Source organism: Delphinus delphis, chromosome 2, assembly GCF_949987515.2.
Source record: "Delphinus delphis chromosome 2, mDelDel1.2, whole genome shotgun sequence".
Lineage (NCBI taxonomy): Eukaryota > Metazoa > Chordata > Mammalia > Artiodactyla > Delphinidae > Delphinus > Delphinus delphis.
This window is the reverse complement of record NC_082684.1, coordinates 88,788,729-88,801,093: the sequence shown is the minus strand read 5'-3', so window position 1 is coordinate 88,801,093 and position 12,365 is coordinate 88,788,729. Positions and strand designations below refer to the sequence as shown.

The 12,365-nt window shown below is 44.8% G+C and overlaps 1 protein-coding gene across 1 annotated transcript in view; it reads right to left on the bottom strand.

Moving 5' to 3' along the window:
• Positions 1–4,927: 4,927 nt before the first annotated feature.
• SQOR (sulfide quinone oxidoreductase) overlaps positions 4,928–12,365 on the bottom strand; it is a 46,124-nt gene continuing 38,686 nt past the window's right edge. The window contains exons 7-10 of the mRNA XM_060005171.1: positions 9,102–9,285; positions 6,962–7,029; positions 6,493–6,671; positions 4,928–5,260 (exon numbers count right to left, since the gene is read on the bottom strand). Of these exons, the coding sequence (XP_059861154.1) occupies positions 5,203–5,260; positions 6,493–6,671; positions 6,962–7,029; positions 9,102–9,285 (489 nt within the window). The 3' untranslated portion in view covers positions 4,928–5,202. The remainder of the gene's footprint in view (positions 5,261–6,492; positions 6,672–6,961; positions 7,030–9,101; positions 9,286–12,365) is intronic.

Here is a 12,365-nt window from a genome sequence, read left to right as displayed (position 1 = left end):
TAGCTATTAAGTGGGCACATGGCCAAAATGTAGCTGGTTCGTTCAGCTAACAAATATTTACTGAGAACTTACTGTGTGCTGCTCTAGGTACTGCTAAGACAGCACTCAACAAAGAGAGCACTCTTACGGATAGGGGAAACACAGTTATTTGTTCATCTGCTGATAAGCATAATCCTTCCCCAGAACTGGTCTGTGGACATTTAGAAAGCCAAGTTCTTTTTTCCACTAAGGAGGCCAAGCCAGGAGGACATGCATGTAGCCCTCTTCCCTGGGCACAGTGAGAAAGCCTGTCTGTCGCAGAGAGTGAGTCAGAGGGAAAAAGAATTGAGAGAATTGAAAGGAAAAAGAGAGCACCTTGATTATATTATGACTCCTAGATCTAGCCAAATCTGAAGTGAACACCCGAGTTTCCCAGTTACATGAGTCAATAAGTTCTCCTTTTTCTCTTAGGCTTATTTGGGTTGGATTTCTGTCCGAACCAAATGAGACCTGGCTAATACAGGGACTCATCTCAAACTTTACCTTCTTCTGAATATTCTCCCTGAATGTCTGGTGTAAGACAGTGGCATATTCTGAATGCTATGACCACACACAGATGGGACATCTACCTTGGCGCTTTATGGAAAGAACCCAGCAGAGCTCACTGAGGACAAGGGTTTTCATCTCTGAATCCCCAGGGCCTTGTGTTTATTAGATGCCCCCAAGATATTTGTGGGAGTAGCTGATAGTGAATTCTTGCAGTCAGTGAACCCCTATAACCAATAGTATATATCTATCATATGTATTTATATAGCCTGGAGATTGGGACTGGTTGAGATCAAAAGAGATTGAATACAAAGGGCCTTCTGTGATCTAAGTTAACCAGTGGCCCAGAGAGTTTCAGGGACTTCCCCTAGGTGACACAGCCAGTGAGAGGCAGATCTGGGATTCAAACCAGGCAAGCTGGATCCAGACACGTGCTCTTAGCCACTACCCCACATGGGCTAATCTATAATGCTGGCAATTTCCCAACTCTGAAAGTCAGTCGAAATGAGGCAGGGGTCTGTGGTGGTATCAAGTGACAGAATCCGTCTTGCTAGAACAAGGATGTTGGAGAGCCGTCATGACCCCATTTCTCACAGACAGGCAGGAATTTCTAGTCTAAGGGGAAGCTGTATTTCTGAGCACTTCATTCGACTACTGGAGTTAACAACAACAATCCCAGCTACAGTCTATGTGCCAAACTGCTAAAAGCTATACCTCAATTCATTTAATGCTTGTGTTAACCCTGTGAAGTAGGTATTGTGACCCCCTCTACAGGTTACAAAGTGGTGATGAAAACGCACTAGTGGGACGCTATGAGGCACGAGTCAGTGGGAGAGCCAGGACCTGAATCCCCGTCTGCGGCTCCAGATCCTGTGTTCTATCCAGCTGTCCCTCGAGAAATCTGAACCCAGCTTGTGCCAGGACAGCACCAGAGTTCCTGCCTTTTTGCACCACTGCGGGCCTGGGTGTGGCCTCAAATTGTAGCCGAGGGATGCAGTTACAGGAGTTTTACTGCATGTAAACATGGAAAGTTATAACTTCATTTAGGGTTGTTCACAGCATGCACTCCTCCCGGGAAGTTACTTTTTAAAAATCAATACGGGGTGGGGCGAGAAAACTGTTCCATATTTCACCATCCATCTTTCTCAACTGTGTCTTGTGACCTTTCTACCTAATATCTGTTGCAGAGTATTAGCCTTGACTTTCTCTAGCATGAGACAAGCAATCTCCTTAGCTACTTGGCAGTTAACCTACGCAGAGAGACCTGGTTTTCATTCATCCTTTCAGAAAGCCTCATCTTATCCAAAGCATTGCTCTTGTTCCTTCCCCCATCCCCCACCCCCACCCCCACCCCTGAAATGATCACAGTGAGCCTATCCCAAATGAAAGTTCCATCTGTGGTCTTAGGGCATAAAGCAGGGACTTTGCTTTAAAATCAGACTGGACTTATCCAGTGCATACAATCAGAGGAGCTACTCTTAACTGTTGCATTACAGAGCCACCTTCCACAAAAAGACCTTCTATGTCTTTGATAATTACCTGTTATTGGAGGATTATGTGAGAAAAGTATCTAGTGATGACTATATGCCAATACTCTCCAAGGCACATGACATATATTTGTTACATTAATTAATTAGCAGTTTTCTCAGCCAGGACAAATGATCCGTGCACCTTGAGTAATTACTCACCGATCTCCTCCTCTCTACAACCAACCCCTGGGTCTTCAACGCATATTAAGTGTAAAACACAGGTCACAAAACAGTACTTACAGTATGATCCTATTTGTTTTCAGGAACTTTATATGTAACAGCAATATTAGGACCCTAGAGAAAAAGACACCAAGATGCTATTAGCTGTTACAACTGGGTGATGGATTTGGAGTGATTTCTATTCCATTTGTTGATCTCTGTTCTCTAAATTTTCTACAAAATTTAGAAATAAGGGGGGAAAAAACACCAAAAATGTTTTTAATACAAAAGAAATAAATAAATAAGAACCAACTGAATCTGAAACCCTGTGCTCTCCCTGCTGACTTAAGTCTCACTTCCCTCCCTGTATCTCAGTGGTCCCTAAGCTGCCACCCAGCTCTGTTTTCACTATATCCATAGCTCACCCCGGGCTGACACCAAGGGTGGGGGTGGGGGGGGCAAGGAGGGATTTCCCAAGTCAGCAGTCCTAGCCCTGAGTCACTTCTGCACTCTGCAGGCATCAGCCTCTGAGCTGGAGCCCTCCACAGGGTGGGACCAGCCACCTCACCCTGCCCCAGGCACCACCTTTGGAGAAACCACCACCTATCCTGGTCTTAACCCCTCCCCACTTCCTGCTGCTGACCCGGCTAACCTGAGGCAGTCCCAGAGAAGGGCCTCGCCCTCGGCCGATCCCACATTCGTGGTTAAGGAGATATGGTTTCAAAGGCCAGACTTTTCTGGAATTCAGCACATTTCTGATCTTTCCCAGCTCGGAGGAGTAACAGCTGGAGACCAGTGTACTGACCAATAGTGGTTACTGCTCCCTCCAGCCCCGGCAGTAAATTCTGCCCAGCATAATGTGAACTGAGACAGTTTCCTGATGCTTGGAGGTTTATTCGGAATGCATGATCGTAAACAGACCCAAGAAGCTCCAGCTCACCCCAGGAGGGATTTCACAGTGACTCACCCCGGAGCCTCAGCCATTCCCAGAGACACAGCCTCACTCTCTGAAAATACATTTTTGTCCACATTTAGGGAGAGAGTCCTGGCTGGTTATTCCCAGGACTTCTTGGACCTTGCAGGGAAAGATCATTTGGGGTGAAGCGCCCCCAGCTCTTGCTGACTCAGCGGTCTCAGGCAGGAACTCTGTAAAGGCCCAGGGACTCCGAGAACAGGGCAGAAACACCCCACCTCTGCCTGTTTCAGAGCCGCACAGAGGGAAAAACAGTGCCACCTGTTATAGCACTGCTCTCCCATTCTAGAACTGAGGTGGGAGTGGGAGGGCTCAGTGCGACCACTACAGTGGTCAGTATAATCTATGGTCCAAATAGGACATCTCGGAGAGTGAAAGGGGGCGTCATGGATAGCTATGCCGGAATAACATATGTTAAACGGGAAGATGTGTGGTCATGCAGAAAACATCTCCCACTTCTAGTGCCAGATTAGGGGTCTGCTGCTAGGATGGTACCCCGTTCCTCCTCAGAACTGTGCCACTGAGGAAAGTCTACTTTCCAAATCAGATCAAGGCCTCTTTCGGCGAGCTCCCCAGCATCCCAGGGAAAGGAGAGGAAACTATCCTTTAGGAACCACAAAACTGTGGCAGGGCCGTTATCTGTCGGTTCGCCACTGCATCTCCAGGGCCAAGACAGTGCCTGGCAGCTCAGTAAATCCTTGCTGAATTAATGAATGAATGCCTAAGCAGAGTTTCTAAAGTCATCAGGGAACTTCAGGAAACCAGAGAGACTTAGCAACCCTAGGTAACACTGTTACCTAAACTAGGTAACAGTTTAGGTTTGAACTCTAAACTGTTATGAAAATCTAAGGCATTGCATAGACTGCTAAACAATGCCCTTTGTGGAGTGTATAAATAAATGTGAAACATGCAAAGCTTTCAAATACCAGACTGAACTGAAACTGCAAGCTTCCAAATAAACTGGTTGGGGACAAATGATTTTGCTGCTGAACTTCAAATAAACTGCAACTACTTCCTGCAATATTTCCAATGTGATCTCATTCAAAATTTTATTGGCCAAAATTGGGACTGAATCAACGCCATCCTCGCTGTGTGTATGTTCTCTGCAAAGCAGGGGCCATGAGAGAATTAGATTTGCAAGAGATTTATTGGGGGAAATGTCTGTCAAGGCTAAAGAAGGAGGAACAGGAGAAGGCAAGGGAGGGCTTTCAGACCATGATTCGGCAGGGACACCTGGGAAAGGAGGAGAGGAAGGAAGGAGGGATGGGAAAGAACCACCTCAGGCTTGATGCAGTCCCGAGAAAGTTTCAGCCAGGCTAATGGGAGATCCTGGAGCCAAAGTTGCCAGGAAGAGGAGCTCCACATCCTGTAGGAATAGGCCAGCATGAGTACCCACCCCACTGCCCGCATCAGTCACTGGCTAGGAGAACGTGGCCTCCGCGTGAACATGGTGGCAGAGCAGAGGGGCAGCAGCCGGGCTCTCGGTCCACTGCCCCCGCAGCACCAGTTCTAGGCCGCACGTCTTTGGGGCTTTCACGGACACTGTTTGAAATACTATTCTCCCTGGAATGACTCTTGTTTTCTGTAAATCCAAACAGGCTCTGGAGAAATTAGGCCCGCTATCAGTTGAATACTCGAAGTAGATAACAGGTAAGCTATCCCACCACCACCATCTTTTCCTCCCCAGGGCCGTAACTTTTCATTCCACTAGTCAAGATAGAATTTTCTCACAGAATGTCAATCAATGGCAAGCTTTTATTTAAAAAATAGAAGTCTACTCTTTCATTTGCATATTTCCAAAGAATCAAACTCATCCTGGGCAGCCTGCATGGTGGCTGTCCAGAGGGACTGAAAAGGGAGGCATCTGGTCACCATCATCCAGCAGTAAATGCTTTACGGGGTTAGATTTTGAGTTCTTCATGCTGCTCGCGGTCAATCAGTGGCTGTGATTTTGGTCCAGGAGCCATCCAAGGATGGATGGCCATCCCTGCAAGCCATCCAGAAGCTGAGCCATCCTCAGCTCCTACCCAGATGGAACAACTTCCGCAGAAAGGCTGGTCCTCCCCAGTAACCCCTGTAAGAAATGACACAGAAAGGTTCTTTGCGTCGGAAAAGATGGGGGTGACTTCGGCCAGCCTGGTGGCTGCTCACACAAAACACTTATCAGGCCATACAGCAAGACAGCGAAGTAGGAAGATCCCAGGACTAGGAGGGGACAAGTCCTGGCTTTGACACTGACTTGCTATGTGAGCCTGAACACGCTGACTCGGTTCGGCCAAACAAAGCCCCTACTACGTGCAGACTGCAATCCCTTCTACCTTCACCTGCTCGTGAATTAAGTATAGGTCAGGGTTTCTCAACCTCGGTCCTACTGACATTTTGGACCAGATACTTCTCTGTGGTGGAGGCTGTCCGGTTCAGCAGCATCCTAGGCCTCTGCTCACTAGAGGCCAGTAGCATCCCCTCCAGTTGTGACAACAGAATGTATCTCCAGATGTTGTCAAACGTCCCCCGGGGAGCAAAACCGCCCCTGGCTGAAAAACACTGGTATCGATATTCTGACTTACTTTTCTTAAAGGTTTAGGAAAGTCAAATGAGATCATTTTTTTTTTGCAACAAAGAAAGAGGAATTATTAAGTTTGGTACTCTGTTTACTACTTGAATGCCTACTATGTAGCTGTCTCTTTAGGTATTGTCTCATTCCTCCCCATCCTGTGAGGAAAACAATGTTACTTTCATTTTGCAGATGAGAAACTTAAAACACAGAGAGTTTAAGCAACTGGCCCTAGGACACACAGCTAGTAAATGGCAGACACGTGATTCAAACAAAGGTCAGACTCCAAAGCTTATGCTCTTCATCGCTATGTTTTCTTTGTCCTATAACATAATAAAAACAAAAGCAAGGTAGCAGATGATAAAGTACTTGACATGTCAAAGTGATTTACTATGATGATTACTATTATTTATCCAGCAGCAAGAGAGAACCAGAAACTGGAAGACAGAAGACTCGGTCACTGCCAATAATGGAGACAGCAGGCTGCATCCCCTGTGGGTGGTAGCTGTGCTAGGGCTCCCTTCCCTCACCCAGGGCAGCCTCTTTCCCACCACATCTGGCCGATGCTTCAGAACCCTTTTCAGGCAGCCATCACTAATCTATGAGACCTGGCACAGCAAGGTGGTTCCCTTTCGACAGTCCTGCTTGGGGTCATATCTCCTGAAGTTGGAAGGCCTTTTGGAAACAACCGCCCTGCACAAGTCGGTGCAATCTGCTAACAGCTGTGCCTCTCCCCCAGGCAATGCACTGACCTTAGCATCATATTCCAATACAGGAACGGCATCATGTCAGCCTTCATGAGGTACATGGAAAGCCTCTCTTTGCTCTGGTCAAAGGGGAAGGTTTCCAGGGGCTGAGCGTTGTAGTCAAATTCCGCGAGAATAACACGGTTGTAGCCAGTCACCAGTGGACACGACGTGTAGCCATCATACTACAATTGGCCATGAGACAGAGTTGGAAAGTGGCTTCTTTCACGGTGCTACGTAGATACTTTAGAATTTATTATTTACTCTGAGCGGTTGTAATTGTTTTCTTTTTTTGTATATTCTAATTTTTTGTACAGTGAAAAAATAGAAATTATATAATACACTAAAGGCAAAAACTGAAGTGCCCATATTAGAGAAATTAATTAAGAAAGTGGCAAAATTGTGGGAAAACACTGTTTTCATGCAGAACGGAAGATGGTAAATTGAGACAGTGATTCTTACAAGGCATACAAACCTTCTTCACTGGTGTTTGATTCTTCATAATCAGAGAAATTGTTCTGTCAAGTATTCCTGACTGGGCAGCTACATGAGAAATGGAGAAGTCAGAAAAACATAAGCAGCTAGATTTTCCATGAAAACTAATTTGCAAGTAACTTTAATGTGAACAAGTTAAGAAGACCCCATCCCTCTAGACTGTAACTAGAGCACAACTCTTAACCCAGTGATGAAATCTAGCTTCACCAGGGACAAGACAAACTAACATGAGGGGCTCCTGAGGTGACACAGTGGGAGGTACACAGCCTCACTGTGCAAGTCTTGCCGAAACGTATGATCTGAATCTAATCATCAAAAACTACTAGATGGTTCTAAATTGTGGGATGTTCTACAAGGATAACCAGCCTGGACTCTTCAAAAATGCCAATGTCATGAAAGGAAAAAAAAAAAAAAAAAAAAAAAAAAAACCACCAAATGTCAGAGGCTTCTAGATTAAAGAAAACCAAAGAGACATGACAACCAATACAGAGTGTGGCCTTTGACTGGTTCATGAATTTAAGGGGAATTGGGGCCGGGGGGCAGGGAAAGCTATAAAGGACATTTTTAGGGAAAATGGAGAAATTCAAACTGGATTGTATTGATGATTTTATAATACAATGTTCAGTTTCTTGGACATGATAATGGTCTTGTGGGTATAGAGGAGAAACTGCTTTTTCTTAGGAGATAAAGGTTGAAGTGTTTGAGGGTGAAGCATCAGGATGTCAAAACTTACTTTCTAACAACTCAACCAAAAAGTGTACATAGTGATCAAGTAAAATATTAATTTATTGGTTAATTATTATGTTAGTCACAAAATATTAATAACTGGTTAACACCTGAAGGGTATATGGGTATTCACTGTACTTTCAAATTTTTCATAGATTTGAGATTTTTGAAATGAAAAGTTGGGGGAAAATTACTGTTAATAATGAAAAAGACAGGTTTCCCTGGTGGCGCAGTGGTTAAGAATCCGCCTGCCAATGCAAGGAACACAGGTTCAAGCCCTGGTCCGGGAAGACCCCACATGCCACGGAGCAACTAAGCCCGTGCGCCACAACTACTGAGCCTGCGCTCTAGAGCCCACGAGCCACAACTACTGAGCCCACGTGCCACAACTACTGAAGCCCGCGCACCTAGAGCCCATGCTCTGCAACAAGAGAAGCCACCGCAATGAGAAGCCCGTGCACCACAACGCACCGCAACAAAGAGTAGCCCCGGCTCGCCCCAACTAGAGAAAGCCCACGCACAGCAATGAAGACCCAATGCAGCCAAAAATAAATTTTAAAATAGTAATAATAATAATGAAAAAGACATTCAATGGATTTCCTAGAAAGTCTTTCTTAGGTTGACGTATTCAAGCAGAAGTAACACATGTTTGGCAGGTGTGTAATTCACACAAAACACTCCCATACACATCAGCAGGGAGGTCCGTGTTTCATAACATCTAAAGAAGACAGTCCCTGTCTACAGAAAACAGAATCTAAAAGGCAATTCCCTCCATCACTGCTAGAGCAGAACATCGAAGTGAAGAATTTAGTTTCCCAGGCTGAGGCCTTAATCATGTACCAATCAGGGCACTCTCCACTGTATCTGTCTTAATGCAATTTTCTGCTCTGCAAGCTTTCATTGACTTGCATGTGTTTTCTGGGGAAACAAATGCTTCCCTAGTTTTACGGTGTTTTAGGCAGAAGAAAAATAGCCAACCTACCTGGCATCGGGGGCAAAGAAGGCCAGGGATGTGAGCACGGCAGTATGAGAAGTAACAGAATTCTAGAGAGCTGGAAAAGCGGTACCTCTCTGTCTCTAATGCCCCCTCCCCTGAAAACCACCCCTCTGACAGAGAAAAGGCAGATGAGGTCGTGCTACTCTGGTTGCAAAGCACTTAACAGATACTTTCTTCTTTACACAACACTAGGTTCACGGACAACTTGCTTCTCTGTTGGGGAGGCCAAAGTCATTTTTAGGCCACAAAAGTTTCTTCATTATTAATGAAATCTATCTTCATTAATATAATTAGCACATAATGAAATGCCACTTGCGCCCAACTTTTGTTTTTGTTATGACAGTGCCTGAGGATGACATCACGTTGAGTGGGGAAGAAACACAACTCGTGGTCTTACCTACGGCAGCAGCGGTCTTTGACGTCGGCAGGTTGGTGCAGTCCCCGATCCCAAACACGTTTGGGTACCGCTTGTGCTGCAGAGTGTCTTTATCCACGTCCACCCAGCCGGCAGCGTCAGCCACAGGACTTGTCTTGAGGACATCTGGTGGGCTCATTGGTGGTGTAACGTGAAGCATTTCATACTGCAGAAAGGGAGAGCATCCAAATGTGTGTTTCTTCTGTTATTTCTACAGCCCCACAAGCTCCCGTCCTAACTCCCTAACCCACACCCTGTTCTATGGCTGTATGGAGCAGTGTAAGTGCTCATTACTGATCCACACCCACTCCAAGATTTTACACGCTCCTGTGCAAATGTGGTGATAAAATAACTGACATGGTCTCCCTATACAGAGGGCACGTGATCCCTTGGGCAGTGGGCATGGGGGAATCCGAAATACTGGAGTGAACCTCACTAACATTTTGAAAGAACTCATTGATGCTTCTATTTATTACTGAAACAAAGCAGGGGGTGTATCTCAGTTGCTCTCTCCCTGACCCTCAGCTGTCGACTTGTAAAAGTCTGGTACTTCAGTTTTATTCTGCAAAGAGGTTCTCAGAGCACCTGAAACTTGTAAAGGCCATGTGAGGAGCTCATAAGTGGGCACCATTCCCAAATGTGGGCCAACACTCAAAATACATAAAGGAAACCATCAAAACACCAATTTAAGGTGAAATAAAGGTGGCAAGAATATTGGCTAGCACTTTGAAGAAGGAGGGGTCTGATTCAGTGCTGGGTTTACTGAACCATGTGGGAGGCAGGGTGGATTTTTTTTTCCCAAAAACCTGTATCAGGGTTACCCTTGGCAATAGGGCACTAACCAAACCTGGTCAATTCTGATGGCTCAATTAACTCTTTTGTTTATGTAATGTTCTTTTTTGTTTACATGATATTTTGCAGTTTATCCTTTTTATTCCTTTCATTTAATAAACTCCATCTAGCAATATCAAATTGATTTAAATGTCCACAAAACATTTCATTACGGTGAAAACTTTAGCATCTTAGGACAATCCTAACCTTGTAATAGTCAACAACCCCTGGTTTCCATAAGGAGCTCTGTCCCCTCAGCAGGGCCTGGCAGTCAGTGGTGGCAGAGGGAGTTAGGAAGGTGACTTGTATTTATTCCCACTCTCAGACAATTATAAGCTTAATCAACCTTAAGGTAGAAGGAGTAGGGCAAATGGGCAGTGTTCTGCAAAGCACTCTGGGAGGCTCTTTAGGGGCCTGGGTCCCTGAGGCTGGGTCTGTTCATTTACATGGAGACTGAGCCCATGTCTGCAGGACAGCAGATGCAACGGTCAAGAACCGTCATCCACCAAATTATTAAGGCCATGTCTGTATTTCTGCAGTTAACCAGACCACTTTTTTTAGCTGAGGGCTAAACCTTGCTAAAGTTACTGTGCTTGAATTTCACAAATACACATGAATTTCATACATCTTTTCTAGAAGGAAGGTTAAATATTTCCACATAATCATCATAAAGGTATGAAGTTTTACTTGAGAAAAGAACTACTGGGGTTTGCATTATAGATTTGCTGAAAATTAACATTAGCATTCAGTTGTAGCTTGTTCTTTATCCATTATTTCCATAAACTGAATCTGATAAATAACTTGGTTATCCTTCATTAACATAAATCATCTATTGAGAATATAAACTTTAATGTTCATAAGCAGCATTTGGGAGACTTGTGGAAAATGCAGGTTCCTGGGCCCCACCACCCCCAGATCCCAATCCAGTAGGTGTGGGAGAAGAACAGGAACCTGCACTTTAACAAAATCCCCTAGTGATTCTGACATATGAAACCTGTAGATGATAGTTTTAGAAGCTCTGGCTTGAAGGAACAGGTTCATTTACAATGAAAAATGAAATGCTATTACTTAGAAAGCGATTTCACCTTTCCTTTCCTCATCTATAAGGAAATGCACTACATTAGACAATCTCCAAAATCTCATCTAGTTCTAGGACTCCATGATATAAAAAAAGTTTAGGACTTCCCTAGTGGCGCAGTGGTTGAGAGTCTGCCTGCTGATGCAGGGGACACGGGTTCGTGCCCTGGTCCGGGAAGATCCCACATGCCACGGAGCGGCTGGGCCCGTGAGCCATGGCCGCTGAGCTTGTGCGTCCAGAGCCTGTGCTCCGCAACGGGAGAGGCCACAGCAGTGAGAGGCCCACATATCGCCAAAAAAAAATTTTAGATATTTATAAACATAGGAGACTTGGACCAGTTCACAAGCTCTCTATGAAGGATCAGAGACTATAGGCTTTTGGGTACATTTAATTCTTTACAGCATGGTGCTCAATCCTGGTTACACAAGAGAATCATTAGGGGAACTTCTGAAATTCCCAATCCTCAGTCCACACCCTAGACCAATTAACCAGAATCCCTGGGGGTTAGACCCAGGCATCAGCACATTTTAAAAGCTCTCCAGGTTATTGCAATGTGCAGCCAGGGCTGAGAGCCATTGCTCTAAAGACTTTTGGTCGATTTTTTGAAATTCGTATTTTAAACAGTGGAATTGGGTCTGGAGGGAAAATCTTACCTAAAATCTTATACTTCAAAAGGGCACAAATAATCTTCTTTCCTTATAAACCCTTTAGAAGAACCATAACCATTTATTTATGCAAGTCCCTATCTGCAGCCTCAACTATCCACAGCACAGCTGAGAACCAAAGTAAAAAGGCCCAAATAACAAAATTAAGTCCATGCACTCAAGCTCATACACTTTGCTCATAAAAGTATGCTGTGGGCCCTCACACATAGCCTATTTGCTTTTACTTTCCATAAAATTTAATGAGTTTGGCTATCTCATTTTCCAGCCAATAAAAAATTAGAAATAGCGATTTAAAAGAGCTGAAGCTGGAGGGACCTTCCAAAGTCACAACTGCCTTACAGCCAGGAAAAAAGAAAACCGGAAAACCACAAAGTGGACACACACAACAGCAAATAACAGAGTAGTCTGAGACTCTTTTGTAAGGTGATAACTAGCTCTAAACAACCCAGTAGGCCCTAAGAGCATAACTCTGCAAGAGCTATGCAAAATTATGACCCTGAGCTGGGGCAAGTAGATGAGCCTGAGACATACTGTGACACCAGAAAGCAAGGAAGTGCTCAAAAATATGATGGGGACATGTCACAACGACATAGGAGCCATCCTAAAAGGGCTCCTACTGACCAAATCTGGGACAACTTGAGCACCAAAATAATTAAGGACAGGGATGAATTA